The 18,704-nt window shown below is 40.3% G+C and overlaps 1 protein-coding gene across 5 annotated transcripts; it reads right to left on the bottom strand.

Annotated features, from left to right (window-relative positions):
* Positions 1–5,223: 5,223 nt before the first annotated feature.
* On the bottom strand, positions 5,224–16,736 carry LOC127970924 (uncharacterized). Of its 5 annotated transcripts, XM_052573634.1 has the most exons (8): positions 16,543–16,722; positions 15,224–15,374; positions 14,335–14,664; positions 8,909–9,244; positions 7,790–8,023; positions 6,071–6,142; positions 5,845–5,937; positions 5,224–5,728 (listed from the first exon to the last, which is right to left on the bottom strand). In XM_052573634.1, exons 2-8 carry the CDS (start codon positions 15,264–15,266, stop codon positions 5,655–5,657), a joined length of 1,182 nt encoding a protein of 393 aa, XP_052429594.1. In that variant the 5' UTR covers positions 15,267–15,374; positions 16,543–16,722; the 3' UTR covers positions 5,224–5,654. The 5 variants fall into 5 exon arrangements, with proteins under 5 accessions (XP_052429594.1, XP_052429597.1, XP_052429595.1 ...); XM_052573637.1 differs by lacking the exon at positions 14,335–14,664 and having other exon boundaries at positions 16,543–16,736; XM_052573635.1 differs by lacking the exon at positions 6,071–6,142 and having other exon boundaries at positions 16,543–16,719.
* Positions 16,737–18,704: the final 1,968 nt, after the last annotated feature.

Consider the following 18,704-nt stretch of genomic DNA (forward strand, 5'->3'; position numbering starts at 1 on the left):
TGAAGCCTGTGCAGAGAAACACATGGAGTAGAGGTGGTGGGAGCATTAATATCATGCTTTAAACTTACCTCGGATTGTGAGTATTGTAGTATTGTGTTTCCAACGTGGCTCTCCGCTCTCTCAGCTGGACCTGCTTCTCCAGCAGCTCGTGGATTTGCTTCTCCAAAGCCTTCAGCTCGAGCTGCACCGTGACCTCACCAGCACTCAAAGTTAGAAACATATCCGTCATGAGAGTCCGTAACAGTGAGTGAAACAATAGTAATGTGTGTCAATAGAGTAATGTAAGCAAGAATAGCAACAGTCGCACTGGTGATGCTAACAGGCTATAAGCTAGTAGCGGAATCAGGACATCAAAATAAAATGTGATAAGGCACTCCAATTGTTTTTTTTGTTTTTTGTTGAGTACGATAGGAGAAATGTTCAGACATTATAGAAATGAAAATGATGGTGTATAAACTCGATATTAAGATAATAAAAAAAAAAAAAACAATAAAGAGCTCCAAATTCAAAACAAACAGCAGCAGCAAATAGGAAGTGACATCAGCAACAAACAGGGTCCCAAACTGTTTGCTCTCTCAATTCAATTTTATTAATTGTTTTCGAATTTCAAGGCATTTTAAGTTCATCTGAATAATGCACAACACTGACATGAACAGAACAGTCACTGTAAAGATTCACCATGCTATGAATGACACTGTCTGTCTCTCTCTGTGTGTGTGTGTGTGTGTGTGTGAGAGAGAGAGAGAGAGAGAGAGAGAGAGAGAAAGAGACTATACAGGAGCAGGAATGAGGAACTTGCTTCACAGACTTGCATACAAACCTGTTTTTTTAAACACTTCCACATCAAACATTAAATTCTCTGTAATCAGATAAGTTCTTAAATGCTGCTCTCTGTCAGTTTTTGTTGTGTTTGTTTTGTTATTGAGAGTAAGGCATGACGGCACAGAATTTTTACATATTAATTCAAATGGAATTCATTCAACTTGCTCTGAAGCACTGTCTGTCTTCTTCTCTTGAATTGCATTCATGAGGGCTGAATTACAGTCTCGGGCTACAGTGCCACACTGATCAAATCACATTAATGCCAGGGTTAGGGATGGGTTGATCAGGTCATATGAAATCAGATGACTACTCAACAACAACAACAAAATATTGCCTGCAATTTTTATTGTTGACATTGTCGATAGTGTTAACTAATTGTTTCAACCCTTTATTGGACATTGTTCAATGGAATGCTGGCTTCTGAGTATCATGGCATACTAATCATCCCATACATCTACTGATGGGCTTCATCACTCTTGTCTCCTCTCTAGTAAAAACTGATTTGTGTGGTGGGTGTTCTGGCGCTGTTGTGTCAAACAGCTTGTTCAGGGCAGCACTAAATAAAACCAACAAGACATTTTTTTTTATCTATTAACTGTATCTATATCTGCCTTAAAAATGAATAATCTTTTAAAGAAATTCAGTCTGTTTTAATAAACTTCACTTTTCTACTTATTTTAACTGATTTTGACTCTACTAAGATAAGATAAGATAAGATAAGATAAGATAAGATAAGTTGAAATCCTATTTTGTATCCCGTTTGCTCCCTCAGTTCAGCGTGTGTGTGCATAGGAGAGTCTACAGGAGCAGGAATGAGGAACCTGCTACAAAGACTTGCAGACAAACGTGTTTTATTTATTTATTTAAACACGTCACACAAACAGAAAAAAAAATAAACAGGATTCACCTGATTTCAGTAAAAGATAAGCTGAAGAGTAGTTGAATTGCTGTGTGTTTGTGTTTCTGTATTCATTCAAATGCGAGTTTTGAGCAAATAGCTGGCCAATCAGAGAATGGTTTAGCACCTCAGTTTTTGAACGAGTTCTTCTAACATTATACTCCTCTACGTCCGCTGTGTTCTCAAAACTCAGGCAATTTGATAAAACCTAGAATATCAAAATCAACTGCGGGCGGCAGATCCTTTTCCTATTTGGCGCCTAAACTCTGGAATAACCTACCTAACATTGTTCGGGAGGCAGACACACTCTTGCAGTTTAAATCTAGATTACAAACCCATCTCTTTAACCTGACTTACACATAACATACTAATATGCTTTTAATATCCAAATCCGTTAAAGGATTTTTAGGCTGCATTAATTAGGTAAACCGGAACCGGAAACACTTCACATAACACCCTATGTACTTGCTACATCATTAGAAGAATGGCATCTACGCTAATATTTGTCTGTTTCTCTCTTGTTCCGAGGTCACCGTGGCCACCAGATCCAGTCTGTGTCCAGATCATAGGGTCACTGCAGTCACCCGGATCCAGTACGTATCCAGACCAGATGGTGGATCAGCACCTAGAAAGGACCTCTACATCCCTGAAAGACAGCGGAGACCAGGACAACTAGAGCCCCAGATACAGATCCCCTGTAAAGACCTTGTCTCAGAGGACCACCAGGACAAGACCACAGGAAACAGATGATTCTTCTGCAGAATCTGACTTTGCTGCAGTCTGGAATTGAACTACTGGTTTCGTCTGGTCAGAGGAGAACTGACCCCCAAATGAGCCTGGTTTCTCCCAAGGTTTTTTTCTCCATTCTGTCACCGATGGAGTTTCGGTTCCTTGCCGCTGTCGCCTCTGGCTTGTTAGTTGGGGTCACTTCATCTACAGTGATATCGTTGACTTGATTACAAATAAATGCACAGACACTATTTATTTTCGCCTTCTGGTTGGCACTACAGAGCACTGACCACCAGAACAGCCAGACACAAGAACAGTCTTTTTTTCCTACAGGCTATATTCAGCCAGAACAATTAAACTTTCACAGTTATACATCATTCATCACAACTGACATATTTATACACATAATCTAAAATGTGTACACTTGTACACTAAATGACATATATGCACATTTATTTATACATTTATTTAAACACTACATTTTATCCCTATACTTCCATTCATGTGTATAGTACATCATTTTTTCTTATATTAGTGTTATATTACATCCCTACTGTGTTATTTCAATGTATGTCTGCACTATGTTGTACTTTCTTCTACACTGGAATACACGGACGTGTCGTGAGGGCCTGTGCTGTCCAGTTAGCAGATGTCTTCACCAACATCTTCAACCTCTCCTTGAGACGTACAGTGATCCCCACATGCTTCAAGCAAACTACCATCATCCCTGTTCCCAAGAAAACAACCGTCTCCTGCCTGAACGACTACCGCCCTGTAGCACTGACATCAGTCATCATGAAGTGCTTTGAACGGTTGGTAAAATCCCACATCTGCTCCTCTCTGCCTGACACCTTGGACATATTACAATTTGCTTACCGTTCTAACAGATCCACTGATGACGCCATTGCAATGGCCATACACTCTGCCCTGGAACACTTGGAGGGAAGAGACACCTATGGGGAAGTCGTGGCCTAATGGTTAGAGGGTTGGACTCCCAATCGAAGGGTTGTGGGTTCTAGTCTCGGGCCAGACGGAATTGAGGGTGGGGGGAGTGCATGTACAGTTCTCTCTCCACCTTCAATACCATGACTTAGGTGCCCTTGAGCAAGGCATCGAACCCCCAACTGCTCCCCGGGCGCCGCAGCATAAATGGCTGCCCACTGCTCCGGGTGTGTGTGTGTGTGTGTGTGTGTGTGTGTGTGTGTGTGTGTGTGTGTGTGTGTGTGTGTGTGTGTGTGTGTGTGTGTGTGTGTGTGTGTGTGTGTGTGTGTGTGTGTGTGTGTGTGTGTATATATATGTACGTGTGTGTGTGTGTGTGTGTATATGTATATATACATTTCGGATGGGTTAAATGCAGAGCACAAATTCTGAGTATGGGTCACCTTCACTATGTGCGGATGCTGTTTGTTGATTACAGCTCTGCATTTAACACCATCATCTGGGTCTTAACAGTCACTTATGTAACTGGGTCCTTGACTTCCTGACCGGCAGACCCCAGGTGGTCAGAATTGGCAATCACACATCCTCCTTAACCATACTCAGCACTTGTGTCCCACAGGGATCTGTAGTCTGTCCTCTCTTGTGCTCCCTGTTCACTTATGACTGCTCTGCTAAGCACAGCTCCAACACCATCATCAAATTTGCTGACGATACTACTATCCTAGGACTCGTCACCAATGGCGATGAGACATCCTACAGAGATGAGGTTAATGCACTCACAGCATGGTGTGCTGATAACAATCTCTCTCTAAACATCAGACCGAGGAGATGACTGTGGACTACAGGAAGTCACAGAGAGAGGGTCACGTTCCCATTCACATCAACGGAGAGATAGTAGAGACAGTTAAGAGCTACAAGTTCCTTGGCATTAACATCTCTGAGGATCTTTCCTCAGAGACCATAGTGAGAACAGCCCGTCAGTGTCTCTACTTCCTGCAGAAGCTGAAGAGGTTTGGCATCTCCTCTAACATCATGTCAAACTTCTACCGCTGCACTATAGAGAGCATTCTGACCGGCTGCATCACTGTATGGTATGGCAACTGCTCTTCCTTGGACTGCAAAGCTCTTCAGCGAGTGGTGAGAACAGCAGAGCTCATCATTGGACACAAACTCCCAGCCTTACAGGACATCTATCAAACTCGCTGCTTGAGAAAGGCTCGCAGCATCATCAAGGACCGCACTCACCCTGCTCATCACCTGTTTGACACACTGCCATCTGGCAGACGTTTCCGATCCATCCGTTCACAGACAACCAGACTGAAGAACAGCTTCTATCTTCAAGCCATGAGACTACTTAATAATCAGCTGTCCTCAATCTAAAAACCGGAATACATGATGCTCTTATGTTTACTTCATTGTACTTGCCTTGCACTGCCACTTTTTTTAATATTCCTTCATGTTACTCTGTGTCACTCTACAATGACTTTTGGACATTGCTCTACTCAGGAATACATCTGAATGTGTGCTGCTCTTAAGTTTATTTATTGCATCTGCACTGCCACTTTAATTTTCCTACATGTAGCTCTACGTCACACTACAAAGACATTTTAGACACCGTTCTACATCAGTAATCGTAATACTACTTCAGGACTTCTTATGTACTCTATATATTCTAAACACTGACTACCTTTATTGTACCTGTTACTTCTACTTATTTTTTATATACTGCTCTGTCCATGTCTTTCTGTCTAAGGGCACTGTAGTCACTCAATCTCAGTGCTCTCCAGAATGGTGTAAATACAACTAAAACCCAGAACTAATTTGCATAAAACACATTTTACAACAAATTGCAAATATTTTATTGAAAGTATAATTTACTAAATGCAATTAACAAATCATCCAGTATTAAAATATATGAGGTGTCTGTGTTCTTCGGTTATAGCTGGACAAAATTTGATTTCTGTCTGGATTTATTGTTTTTATGTTTGCTTTCTGTTGATGAATATGAAAATTGACTGTATTGCATAAACCCTCTTAAAAATAATATTGTGACTTTTGCCTGGAAATACAGTTCTGTTTCAAAACATTTTATTTTTATTTAACTTTTTAAAGTTCATTTTAATTTCAACACTGACTCAGTTTACAGTTTTAAAGAAAATTGTATATCCATATTCTGTAATAAAACAGAGAGCTTATAATAATAAAAAAGACAAATTTGTGGCTAAACATGTTAAAAATAAGTAGAGATGATCTGCTGCTGCTCTCATCAATCTTCTGCTGTGTGTTCATGTCCTTCTCTAAATCTTCTCATCCTCACTTTCTGATCTTCCTGTTTCTTTCCTAAAAGCATCGCATCATTATCATCATCATCATCATCATAATCATCGTCATCATCATTTTCACACTCTTAATATCTGCATGTCAAATCAATAATGATGATGATAAATGTCTCTCACCTGATGTGTGTCTCATGTAGATGTGAAAAGCTCCTAACAGACCGAACAGAACCATCAGCTGAAGACACCAGACCAGAACAAACACCAGAGACACTGAACAACACATCAATCAATCAATCAATCAATCAATCAATACCACAGACACTAAAAACAATAAACAACAAAAATTAGACACAAAACAAAACCCATCTTCATGCTCCCAGGAGTGTGTTTGTTAAACTCGTACCACATTCTGATATCTGTGTGCCGCGGGTGACTGCAGAGGTCACACTAGAGGTCACAGTTGCAGAAGTTTGTTCTGAAATAAAACATCAGCTGCTTTCTCTCTGAAGCACATCAAAAACACTGCTGAGATCAAGCTGAAACAAACTAGTGCTGATTTTCAAGAATTAAAGGTCCCCTTCTTCGTGATTCCATGTTTTAAACTTTAGTTAGTGTGTAATGTTGTAGTTAGAGTATAAATAATATCTGTAAAATTCTAAAACTCAAAGTTCAATGCCAAACGAGATATTTGATTTAACAGAATTCGCCTACAAAAACCGACCCGTTTGGACTACATCCCTCTAGTTCCTGTAGTAATAATGTCACTAAAACAGTTTTTTTGACTAACCAACGCCCACATGAATTCACAAACAGGGGGCGTGGCCTTGTTGTGCTCCGACGGAGAAGAAGGAAGAGTTGTGTTTGTCGCCATGTTGTTGAAACGCTGTTTTTTCATCTCTGAGTCTAATCATCTTTGTTTGGGCTTCCCAGGAACGCTGTACTTTGAGATTAATGGTTACAATTTATGTTTGTATGTTTTCGGTTCCCGAAAATTATAATGCACATGTAAAACTATGTGCACATTTTTATATACTGCTCTGTCCATGTCTTTCTGTCTAAGGGCACTGTAGTCACTCAATCTCAGTGCTCTCCAGAATGGTGTAAATACAACTAAAACCCAGAACTAATTTGCATAAAACACATTTTACAACAAATTGCAAATATTTTATTGAAAGTATAATTTACTAAATGCAATTAACAAATCATCCAGTATTAAAATATATGAGGTGTCTGTGTTCTTCGGTTATAGCTGGACAAAATTTGATTTCTGTCTGGATTTATTGTTTGCTTTCTGTTGATGAATATGAAAATTGACTGTATTGCATAAACCCTCTTAAAAATAATATTGTGACTTTTGCCTGGAAATACAGTTCTGTTTCAAAACATTTTATTTTTATTTAAATTTTTTAAAGTTCATTTTAATTTCACATGTAAAACTATGTGCAGCTAATTTTGCTGAGGACAGCTTTCTCAATCAGTTTAATGCTGGATTTGCACAAATATTATTCTTGAAAGATGGAGCAGTTCCCTCTTTGTCTGGAGAAGGCGTTGTTCATGGACCACAACCGGTAAGTGTATTTTATTATTTAAGTTGGTGCGTTTAACAGTTTCTGTAACTTATTACACAAAGGGCAACGCTGTTTAGCTTTGTTAACTAGATGTTAGGGCTGTGCAAAAAAACAAATGCGCATCTCGTCAGTAAAAACGCTCCTCCTGTGACTATAAATACATCTCCAGCACGTGCGTTCTAGCCCAATCGCGTTACCAGGAGGGCAGCCTGCTCTCAGCTGCTGACGGATCACAACACAGGTACCGCTGGCCCAATCAGAACTCGTTACGTATTTCTGAAGGAGAGGCTTCATAGAACAAGGAAGTCATCAGCCCGTTTTTGTGACAGTGAAAACAGCAGTATACAGATAAGTGAATTGTGTGAAAAATACTGTGTTTTTTTACACGCGAAACATGAACACATGTTATATTGCACATTGTAAACACAATCAAAGCTTCAAAAAAGCACGTAAAACGGGACCTTTAAGAGCCCAATTATTGAAACTAACTGTTCTTCATCACTGGTGTTGCTGTGGTTTTTTCATGTATGTGTACATTCATGTATTAATCTCACCAGGACAGTGTTTGAGTCTAATGGTCTTCTGTGCGTGACTGACGTGGTTCTTCACGCTGCAGCTGATGTTTCCCTTAGTTCCTTCATCCAGATCAATGCTGCTGTTTCCATCCATCAGTGGATCTCCATTCAGAGTCCAGCTGTAGAGGAGCTGATCCCCCTCAGAGGAGCAGAACACCCTCATCACCCCACTGGAGGAGCAGATGATTGACACTTCCACTGAGCCAATAGGAGCTGGAGGGAGGGACACATCACAGTCACATCACAGTCACATGACAAACACGTAGAAAATTGTTCTTCCACACTAATCATACTACGATTGGGGGGCTATTCCAGAAAGCAGGTTATGTGACATACCGAGTGTGTTTAAGGATAAGTAAGAAGACAAATTCAGCCTTCGGTTCCAAAGGTAACTTTCAAAGTTTGTAAAGCATCCATAGCAACTTACTCTTAGAAGATAACCTGCTCCAGAGTAGGTTCTGTTTCAGGGTTAATTGATTTCAGAGCTATCAGAGCATGTGCCACCTACTGGTAAGACTCCAGTGGTCGTGACAAATTGTTCACAGTATAATATATTATTACAATATAGTTGGCATTTTCTATAATAAAAATCTGATGTGACTTATTATATAATTAGCATCAAACAATATATTTCATATTCTCAAGGATTAAAGATTAAACAAAAAAAAAAGAAAAATGAATGCACAGCCACCAGTTAAGTGGCGATATGAAACATGTATGCAAATGGACTTTGAATAGAAGAAGAAATAAGTAGTATGACCTGCTTTTACTTAGCATCTGTTTCCATAGTGACTCGTCGATTCAACTTGTGTGCTAGCCAAGAACATACTCTGAGTCGAATGAACTAAATCCTGAACGCATTTTTGGAACATACATACCTCAAGTAAGCAAGGTTTGGGTTAATCAGCTTAGAGTTCAGGGTTTAGCAGATGATAAATTAACCTTGTTTTCTGAAATACACAGCTGGAGTCTGTAGTGTGTTTACTGTGTGCTACAGGAACAAAAACCTTCACAGAGATTCAACTGATTCATTTGCATGAGAGTGAGATCTTTGGAGAACATGAGATTGTAATGAGTCTGATGAGAGAGTTTCTGTACCTTCAACAATCACTTGAATATGTTTAGAAGGATCTACGCCCCATTCCTGATGAGTGAGTGTTAATGTGTAATTCCCTGAATCTGCTCTGATCACACGGTTTATTATCAGAGTCCCATTAATGACTGTCACTTCAGGTCTGTTATTATAAAGATCACATTTCTTCTTGCTGCCACATTTTATTGTACAATCTGGACCATCTTGTGTGTTTATGTTTCTTATCCTTTTTAACTTCAGATCATATACACTATCATCCAGCACCATTGGCAGATTGAGTTTGTGTCCCAGAGCTGCATAACAAGGATCAGGCTGATCAAACCAGCAGAACCGATCCAGACCTGAAGAACAAAACACACACACACACACACACACATTGAATTGAGATATTTACAAGATTTATGTTCTATTGTTTTTATACAGTTAATTGAATTTAATCAACAAATCAGCTCCAAACATTTACACAGTAAAGTGACGTGACATACAGCCAAGTATGGTGACCCATACTCGGAATTTGCTTTTAACCCATTCAAAGTGCACACACACACAGCAGTGAACACACACACTTGTAGCAGTAGGCAGCCATTTAGGCTGCGGCGCCAGGGGAGCAGTTGGGGGTTCAGTAACTTGCTCAAGGGCACCTCAGTCATGGTATTGAAGGTGGAGAGACCACTGTACATTCACTCTCCCACCTACAATTCCTGCAAGCCCGAGACTCGAACTTGCAAACCTTGGATTGCAAGTCCAACACTCTAACCATTTGGCCACGACAGCCCCAAAATAGTGTAACGCAGTACAAACTTCATATTCATCGGGAAGAAGGAGGCGGGAACCGGTAGAAAATCAAAATGACTTTAATAATCAAAATAAACGCAAAACAGCACAACAAACTAAACACAAACAAACAAACAAAATCAAAACACCAAATTAATCCAGGCCTGGTCCTCTCTCGTCCTTCACTGTCGTCGCTTCTGTTTTATATCTTTCCATCTCCTTAGTGGGACTCGGAACCGGTGGGTCGAGCAGGTGTCGCTCAATTGCAATCACTCCACCAGCCTCGCTCCGTTCCCAATGCTCTCAGCCCCGCCCCACTCACCACATTGGCATTCCAAAACTAGATGAATTTAGGAACCTGTAAGATTACTCACAACAGAAAAGCAACGCATTTTATGGACAACTGTTTCATGAACCTAGGGGAGGAGGTCATTCTGACTTTGCTACGACAATCTGGTGCTTCTGAATCAGCTACTGTGAGTATGTACTTGTTTCTTTCACTTTCAGACATGGAAGCTATCAAGCAAGCTTGGAGAAAACACAGGAGATAGCTGGAATTCAGGCCACGGGGTAATGCTCAGGAATCCTGGGGGCAGTAGAACAAAGACACAGAGGTTAGTGTTTCAAAGGTGAGTATACGTTACGTCACAAAATCTGCGGTGCATTGGTCGATCAGGAGACGGCACTCTACAGTCCGTTCCTGTTGGAGGCTTGACCATGAACTGGGGCTGTGGTGAGTGTTCTGTGATGAGGTTGCTGATGGTGAACATCATGATCATTGTGAGATGGATGGAACCAGGCTTGACTGGTCCCTGACATTACCCCATCCTGCAGGGTCCACGCCAGGGGACCTTGCTCTCCGACGTTGTGGGGGTCTGCCGCGGGGTTGTGGAGCTGGTTTTCCTGGATACTGAGCATGAAATTTGTTGAGCATATTGGGATCAAGGATATCATGACGAGGTACCCAACTCCTTTCTTCTGGACCTCCCAGTCTACCAGGTACTCGAGTCGCCCACTACGACGTCGGGTGTCCAGTATCTCTTTTACCGTGTAGATGGGCTCGGCTTCTACGGGTGGTACTGGGGGGTTTTCGTCAGGGACCGGGTCTACAGAGGGAACAGTAACAGGTGAGTGAAGGGGTTTTAATAGGGAGACATGAAAGGTGGGGTGTATCCCATACTGGGCAGGTAAGTGAAGTCGGTAAGTGACCGGGTTGATTTGTTTTTCAACCGGGAAGGGACCGATTTACTTTGGTCTTAACTTATGGCAGTGTTGCTTCAATCTAACGTCACGGGTGGAGAGCCATACCAATTGTCCAGGTTGGTAAGTGGGATTTTGGCAGCAGTGAGTATCAGCAAATAGTCGGTTTATTGCCTGCTGAAGGTGGTGATGTGCCTGATTCCAAACTCTTTCATTGTTGTTTGGATGTTTGTGGATGCTTGTCAGAAGGAATTTTGCGTGTATTCTGCCCAGACTAAGTGGAGGCTCCAGAGATTTTGGTTGGAGTGGCAGAACGTTCTGAGGAAACAGCTGATGTCCTGAATCTTTTGTTCAGTTTGTCCGTTTGTCTGTGGGTGGTAACCGGAAGTCAAGCTAATTGTGACATTAAGGAGGGTGAAGAATGGCCGCCATATCTGAGAGATTAACTGGGGGTCCTCTATCAGACACAAAGTCTTCAGTGATGCCGAAATTGCGGAATACATGCTCAAAGAGGAACTCAGCCATGTCAAAGGTGGTAGGCAGGGCTTTTAGAGGAATCAGTTTGCACGCTTTTTAAAATCGGTCGATGGTTACAAGGATACATGTGTTTCCGTCTGAGACTTGAAGGTCAGTGACAAAGTCGACTCCAATGTGGGACCAGGGGCGATGAGGAATGGGTAAAGAGACTAGTTTTCCGGAGGGTAACTGGCATGGTACCTTGCTTATAGCGCAGAGTTTGTACCCCTGAGTAAACGTCTTTATATCGTTCAGCATTCCTGGCCACCAGTATATTTGCTTAAGTGTGGAATATGTTTTGTTGACGCTGGGGTGACCTGTTCCAATGAATGAGTGAGCGGAGGAGATGAGGGAAGTGCGGAGATCTTCAGGTACGTAGATCTTATTTGCGGGACATTCTGGAGGAACGGGCATCTCTTGTGATAGCTCACGGATCTGTTCATTGAGGTCCTACTGAATGGGATTGACAAATAACTTGGTCGGTAAAATGGGTTTGGGTTCTTCTATAGGTTCCTCCGGAGTATGGAGGCAGGACAGAGTATCTGCTCTTGTGTTCTTTGATCCTGGACGGTAGGCTATCTGCAAATGAAGCCACATGAAAAACAGAGCCCATCGTGCTTGGCGAGGGTTAAGTCCCTTGGCCTCCTTCAAGTACTGGAGATTCTTGTGGTCGGCAAGTACGAGAAACTAATGTCTGGCTTGGGTTTTACAGTCATCCATCCTGACTCCTTCCGCACTGAGGTGGTAACCCAAGAACTCGATGGAAGTCTGGTGAAACGTGCACTTTTCCGCTTTCAAGAACAGGGAGAATTTCAGAGCCATTGGAGCACTTGCAAGACATGACGTTGATGTTCCATTTGATTGTGGGAGAAGATGAGAATATCATCAATTTATAAGAGAACGAAGCAGTTCAGGAACTCTCTGAGAACTTCATCCATGAAACTTTGGAACACAGTAGGGGCGTTTACTATGCCGTACGGCATTACAAGATATTCATAGTGACCTGCGGGGGTGATGAACGCCATCTTCCATTCATCTCCTTCCTGAATTCTGATCAGATTGTATGCACTTCTGAGATCCAGTTTGGTGAATATGCAGGCTATGTGGCGTTGTCCAAGGGAGGATGGGACTAGCGGGAGTGGGTAACTAAATTTTACTGTGATTTTATTTAGGGCCCTATAGTCTATGCAGGGCCATTAACACCCTTCCGTCTTTGAGACAAAGAAAAAGCTGGCGGCAGCTGGGGAGGTGGAAGGTCTGGTTGTCTCAGAGCCTCTTCAATGTATTCTCACATGGCCATTTGTTCTGGGATGGACAACGAATAGATCAAATTGATTGCACAATCCCAAGGTCGGTGTGGTGATAACTTGGAGGCTGCCATAGAACTGAACTTATCTGCATAGGATGAATAACACAGAGGAATGTTAATGGACAGATTTTCTTTGGGTCTTTCAATGGATGTAGATTTTACGGACACAGGTTCGGGTTGGGCGGAGGGTGTGAGGCTAGTGGATATGCAATTGCAAGCCCAGTTCAGAATTTTTCCAGTTTTCCAGTTTATTGCGGGTTGGTGTTGAATGAGCCAGGGACAGCCCAGAATTACCTCAGCTTGGCTATTTTCAAGAACGAAAGGAGCAAACAATTCCTGATGAATATTTTCAACACAGAGGATGATTGGTGTTGTTTGAGAAGTTACATACCCCTTGTTGATAATTTCACCAGTCACTGCATCCTCTTCGGTGGGGTTTAATCTTCTTCATTCCACCCACTCACCAGCCACAGCACTTCTGCCCATCGTGCCCCGGAAAGTTGCTGGATGGTAAATGAGATCTTGGATCTTTCCATGGGATATTGATGAGCAAGCGAACATTGCAACAGAAACCCATTGCAATCCTCTTCCCAGCCAGAGAAGGGCACTGCTTGAGATCTGGTGTTCACGACGTACACCAGCATGGGAGTGGAGTTTGTGGAGACACTGTCTTCGTGCTGCGCTGGATTCATTGCAGTGTCGGTCAAGCCTTCTGTCAGGACACAGACGAGAGACAGAGGTAAGTGAATCCAAGCACAGTGCTTTATTTACAAGATCGTGAGTGCAGAGCAAGCAGACAGTGATTTTAGGTGCAGATTCAGTGCAGATCACTGTGGATCACAGTTCGGGGTTGAAAGCAGGTGAGTACATCTTTTCCAGATATGTCAAAGCCACACAGCCACAATTCGCTTATACTTGTTGCTTTCATTTTCAGACACGGAAACTATCAAGCAAGTTTGGAGAAATCACAGAAGACTTTGGAGATTGCTGGATTTCAGGCCACGGGGTAATGCTCAGGAATCCCGGTGGCAGTAGAACGATGACACAGAGGTTAGTGTTTCAAAAGTGAGTACGCGTTACGTCACAAAATCTGCAGTGCATCAGTCGCTCAGGAGACGGCACTCTATGGTCCGTACCTGTTGGAGGCTTGACGCTGAACTGGGACTGTGGTGAGTGTTTTATACTGTTCCGTGATGAGGTTGCTGATGGTGAACAGGTGCGGGTGATTAGTATTCAGCTGAACATGATCGTTGTGAGATGGGTGGGACCGTGCTTGACTGGTATACATAAAATAATGATCACAAACATAAAATAAAATGATCTTCAAAAAAGCATCATATGACCCCTTTAAAGCAGTTTAACATAAGGCAGCAACATAACAAAACCATTAAAAATGTAAAGGAATGCAATGCACTATTTATAAAACATTTATGAAACTGTACATTTAAAATGTAGATTTGTTTAATGAGATTTTTTATTTATAAATAAATAAATACATGAAGTACAGATGCTTTGACTGAATTCCCCAAAACATTCAATAATGAGCTGCAATAAAAACCTTCACAGAGATTCAACTGATTCATTTGCATGAGAGTGAGATCTTTGGAAAACATGAGATTGTAATTTCTGTACCTTCAACAATCACTTGAAGATCTCGAGATGTTTCTGAGCCGTCTGAGTGAGAGAGTGTTAATCTGTAATTCCCTGAATCTGTTCTGATCACACGGTTTATTATCAGAGTCCCATTAATGACTGTTACTTCAGGTCTGTTATTATAAAGATCACATTCCCTCATCCTGCCATTCTTTACTCTACAACGTGGATCATCTTGTGGGTTGTATATCCTCTTATGTATCTTCAGGTCATATTTACTAGTGTCCTGCACCATCATCAGATTGAGTTTGTGTCCCAGAGCTGTGTAACAGGGATCAGACTGATCAAAACTGCAGTTTAACTCCAGACCTGAGAAACAAAACACACACACACATTTGTGTGACTTTTCATAGACTTCTGTAAATTTTATACTGACCAAACAATATTTTCTATGCCCTAACCCCTAAACCTACCCCTTACAGAAAACCTGCTTGCATTGTTACACTTTCAGATAAACATAATTAATCAGATAAAACAGGGTGGATTTGAAGGTGTAAAAGAAAAGTAGTAGAAATTGTTTAGTAAAAATAAAATTGCTCAGTAAAAATAAAATAAAATAAAAACTGTTATACTGTAAGATTTTATACAGATAAATGAGGTTGCAAAGAATTCAGACTCCTGATTTCAATAACGAATTTAAAGCCACAAACTTCTAATTTCGAATTAATGGGTCTTTATCACATTACCACATTACCACAACTCTACACTTTTAAGAAAACACTGTTAAACACTAAACAATACATTTAAACAGCTAAAACAGAAAACTCTATTACTAGATCACTGCATAATGTTTTGTAATGTAACATATTACAATGTTTTTATGTGAGATATTCATCAGCAGCATGAGTTTGATGTGAAAGTGACTCACATGCAGCAGTTTGCAGCAGCATCAGTCCAAAGATGAGCATCATTTCTCTAAAGTCCAGTTTCAGAAGAACTCAATCCCAGCAGAAGAGTGTGACGCTGCATCAGTCACACAATAACTTTTTGCTCTGACAGAAGAAGCGACTGACACTCATCTGTGCAAACAATAAACTTTATTAAACTACTGTACAGTTTCTGCGAGAGAAGAGGAAGTTGAGAAAAACTAGCTGTGGTGAGAATAAAAACCCCTGCTGACTAACAAGACATAATAATCATGAATTAGAGATGAATTATTGTGCACCCATAGCACTCCTCACTGTCATTAAAACAAAGCATACCACATTATCTCCATTAATGAGAGTGGAATATTTCATGTAAATGTGTATATCCAAATGAAAACAGTTTAAAATAATTGTTTACTTCATTATTTTTTTTCTCTTCTGTAAAAAAAAAAAAAAAAGTCTGTACGCATGGGTCAGAGTTTGTGTGCACGTGCGCAAATTTTCCTGTCATGTTTGTGTTTTTCACTTTTGCATAGAAATTGACGTACTGTATGTCTCTTTCAGGGATGGTTTTGTGCGTACACAAAAGTTATTAGCGAGGCCTGCTAAATATGCTAAATAAAATAAGCATAAAATATGCTAAAACATTAGCTACATTTAGCCACAACAGACTCCAAACTCATCTGTTTAACTGTGCACTTACTGAATGAGCACTTTGCTATGTCCGAACTGACGGCACTGTATTTTATTTATCATTTTCTATTCTTAACTGTTGTAATTAATTGAAAATAGATTCTTAGATAATTGTAAAGGTTTTTTAAATTCCTTGTTTTATTGTTGTGATTGTTAGTTTTTTTCTGATTATTTTACTACTTTTTAAGTAAAGATTTTGATATTGTTTTTGGAAGAATAAATTGCACTTTAATTCAATTCAAGTTTATTTGTATAGTACTTTGACTCAAATAATGGATTATTACTTATAAAGAGAGATGTAATTTGCTAAATAAATAAGTAAATGAGAAAAGAGGAAGTCAGAGAGCTGTTAGCAGCAATATAGTTGTACCATGTGATATCGTGTGAAAAGAAGAATAGAAGCACAAATTTATATATATATATATATATATATATGTGTGTGTGTGTGTGTGTGTATGTTAGCTAACATTGCAAGCTCCTTAAATTCAACTAACTTTTTGGGGTCTTCAATGAAGATATCCATATCTTTTATTGTAAATTTTGCACTTAATTGAATATTACTGTGTTTTATTTCAGAGATTGATCTGATTGATCAGCATCATAAGATTTAGATGTTAAAGTGACTCACATGCAGCAGTTTGCAGCAGCATCAGCATCGGTCCAAAGATGAGCATCATTTCTCTAAAGTCCAGTTTCAGAAGAACTCAATCCCAGCAGAAGAGTGTGATGATCTGTGTTCTGGCTCTCATCAAGTGTCTTCACGGCATAATGAGGAAATATCTGAAGAGGAAGTTTTCTCTTATGGGGGAAGATGATGATGCTGTTAGTCTGCACTAAAATAAATCTAAAGCGGATAGTGACACTAGGTGAAATGTGAAGAAGAAGAAAAGGAAGAAGTAACATTTATATCAAACTCAATCTTGTTGCAACAATAAATAATGTTGTTGCGATTTTATCTAGTCAGGTTAGAATTAAACATGGTCAGTCTAAGCAGACTGATAACCCAGGGAAATTAGGGGTATAAGACCCCTATAGTGAAACTTTCAAGACACTTTCAAAGTCAGCTGAGATATAGAGCCTCCATGTGTGCCATCAATGCAAGGCTAGTTCAGATGTATTGTCATTTTTGTCAACGTCATGGGTCTTTAACTTCTGAATATCACCAATAATACAATGGCTCATTCAATTTAATTCACATTTATAAGTATAGTGCTTTACAGATTGCATATCATCTCTGACTATCATGTTTCTAATCAGTTATTGCGTATGTCTTTTTAACAATTATTAGCTTAAGGGTTCATATTCATGTTTAGTATGTGTGTGTTTGAATCTTCTTGCTTGAAATGTTTCCAATCAATTATTTGTCAAATGTATCATATTCTTGTTATAGGAATTATGTCCAAAATTTTACTCTGCAAGAGTGGGAAAATTCACTACACACTCCCAAATATCTTAACTTTCTGCACAAAAAGAGTACGTAACCTACTTTTAGGTCATATAATATAAGTAAGCAAACTGGAATACTGTATAAGTGCTGTTGGTCTCTCAGTGAGTGGGCAGACACACACACACACACACACACACACACACACTCTCTCTCTCTCTCTCTCTCTCTCTCTCTCTCTCTCACACACACACACAAACACACACACACACACATACTCTATCTCTCTCTCTCTCTCTCTCTCTCTCAAACACACACACACACACACACTCGTTACTCAGCCCGTCTCTGTTGATGATGAGCGAGTGGGCCGATGCTCTTAACACACATTAATACTCCCAGTCTATGTCCTAAAGTGTCTCACTAACAATGTCTTTTCCGTGTGTTTATGAGCCAGTGCTGTATTAAAACAAACTCTGTTCTATGCTAATAAATTTACGCAAAGAATAATGAATAGATACACTGAAAAATAATGGTTCTTTATGGCATTGATGGCTCAATGAAGAATCTGTAACATCCATGTAATCTTTACATTGCACAAAAGGTTAATTTATAGTAGAAAAGGGTTCTTTAGATTTTTTATATGTTCTTCACATTAAGAAAAAGAAAGTTCTTTTGGGGAACCTGCTTGTGAAGCCTTTGTTTTTATGAAAGGACGTGTCTGTTCAGAGATGATATGATAGTGATAGTAACACGTCTCGTCTCTCTGACAGACACTGGTCTCCATTACTGCTGCGCTGATTATATTATCCTCCTAGTTAATGGAATTACAACACAGCAATGATTTGAAGCGTTTCCTCTGCTGGCGTTTCACACTAATGTGTTTTAAAGAGTCACTGATAGATTTGGTCAGACGTGTGAGACAATCCCATAAGTCTGTGTTTTGAGCTGATGGTTTCTGCTGTTCACACTATATGAAAACATTATTTCTGAATGTCCTCTAGTGTCATAATCAGCCAGACACTGATCCTCTGACTCTGAGAACCAGCAACAGAAGTGTCACAAAGGAAAAAGGGACAGTTCTTTAAAGACTAAAACACTGATGTATTGAATACTTTTTTTGTATTCGCTGGACTTGCATTTTGAAAAGACCTTTGAGCAGCAGAGGATCAAAACAAGATCAAATGACTTAAGTGATCACGTGAGAGTTTTGATGCGAGGTGACCCGACCTGTTAAACGTGAGGGGAGCAGTACATAAGTGTGATGCGGTGAGAAACTGTGTTCACACCGCTGTTAGACGAGCTCAAGCGTTCAGTCTCCACACTGATATAATCTGAACCGCTGTGAAAGAGCCACAGACTGCTGATAAGACTCGACACACACTCTCAAACACACACCTCTGGGG

The sequence above is a fragment of the Carassius gibelio genome, chromosome B14, assembly GCF_023724105.1.
Source record: "Carassius gibelio isolate Cgi1373 ecotype wild population from Czech Republic chromosome B14, carGib1.2-hapl.c, whole genome shotgun sequence".
Taxonomy (NCBI): domain Eukaryota; kingdom Metazoa; phylum Chordata; class Actinopteri; order Cypriniformes; family Cyprinidae; genus Carassius; species Carassius gibelio.

Coding starts and splice junctions, on each gene's coding strand:
- LOC127970924 (XM_052573634.1), bottom strand. CDS start 15,266: ATGATGCTCATCTTTGGACTGATGCTGCTGCAAACTGCTGCAT. Junction 8,024..8,908: donor TATTCAAGTGATTGTTGAAG/GTACAGAAACTC, acceptor CCCTCCCTCCAG/CTCCTATTGGCTCAGTGGAA. Junction 5,938..6,070: donor CACACAGATATCAGAATGTG/GTACGAGTTTAA, acceptor TGTGTTGTTCAG/TGTCTCTGGTGTTTGTTCTG.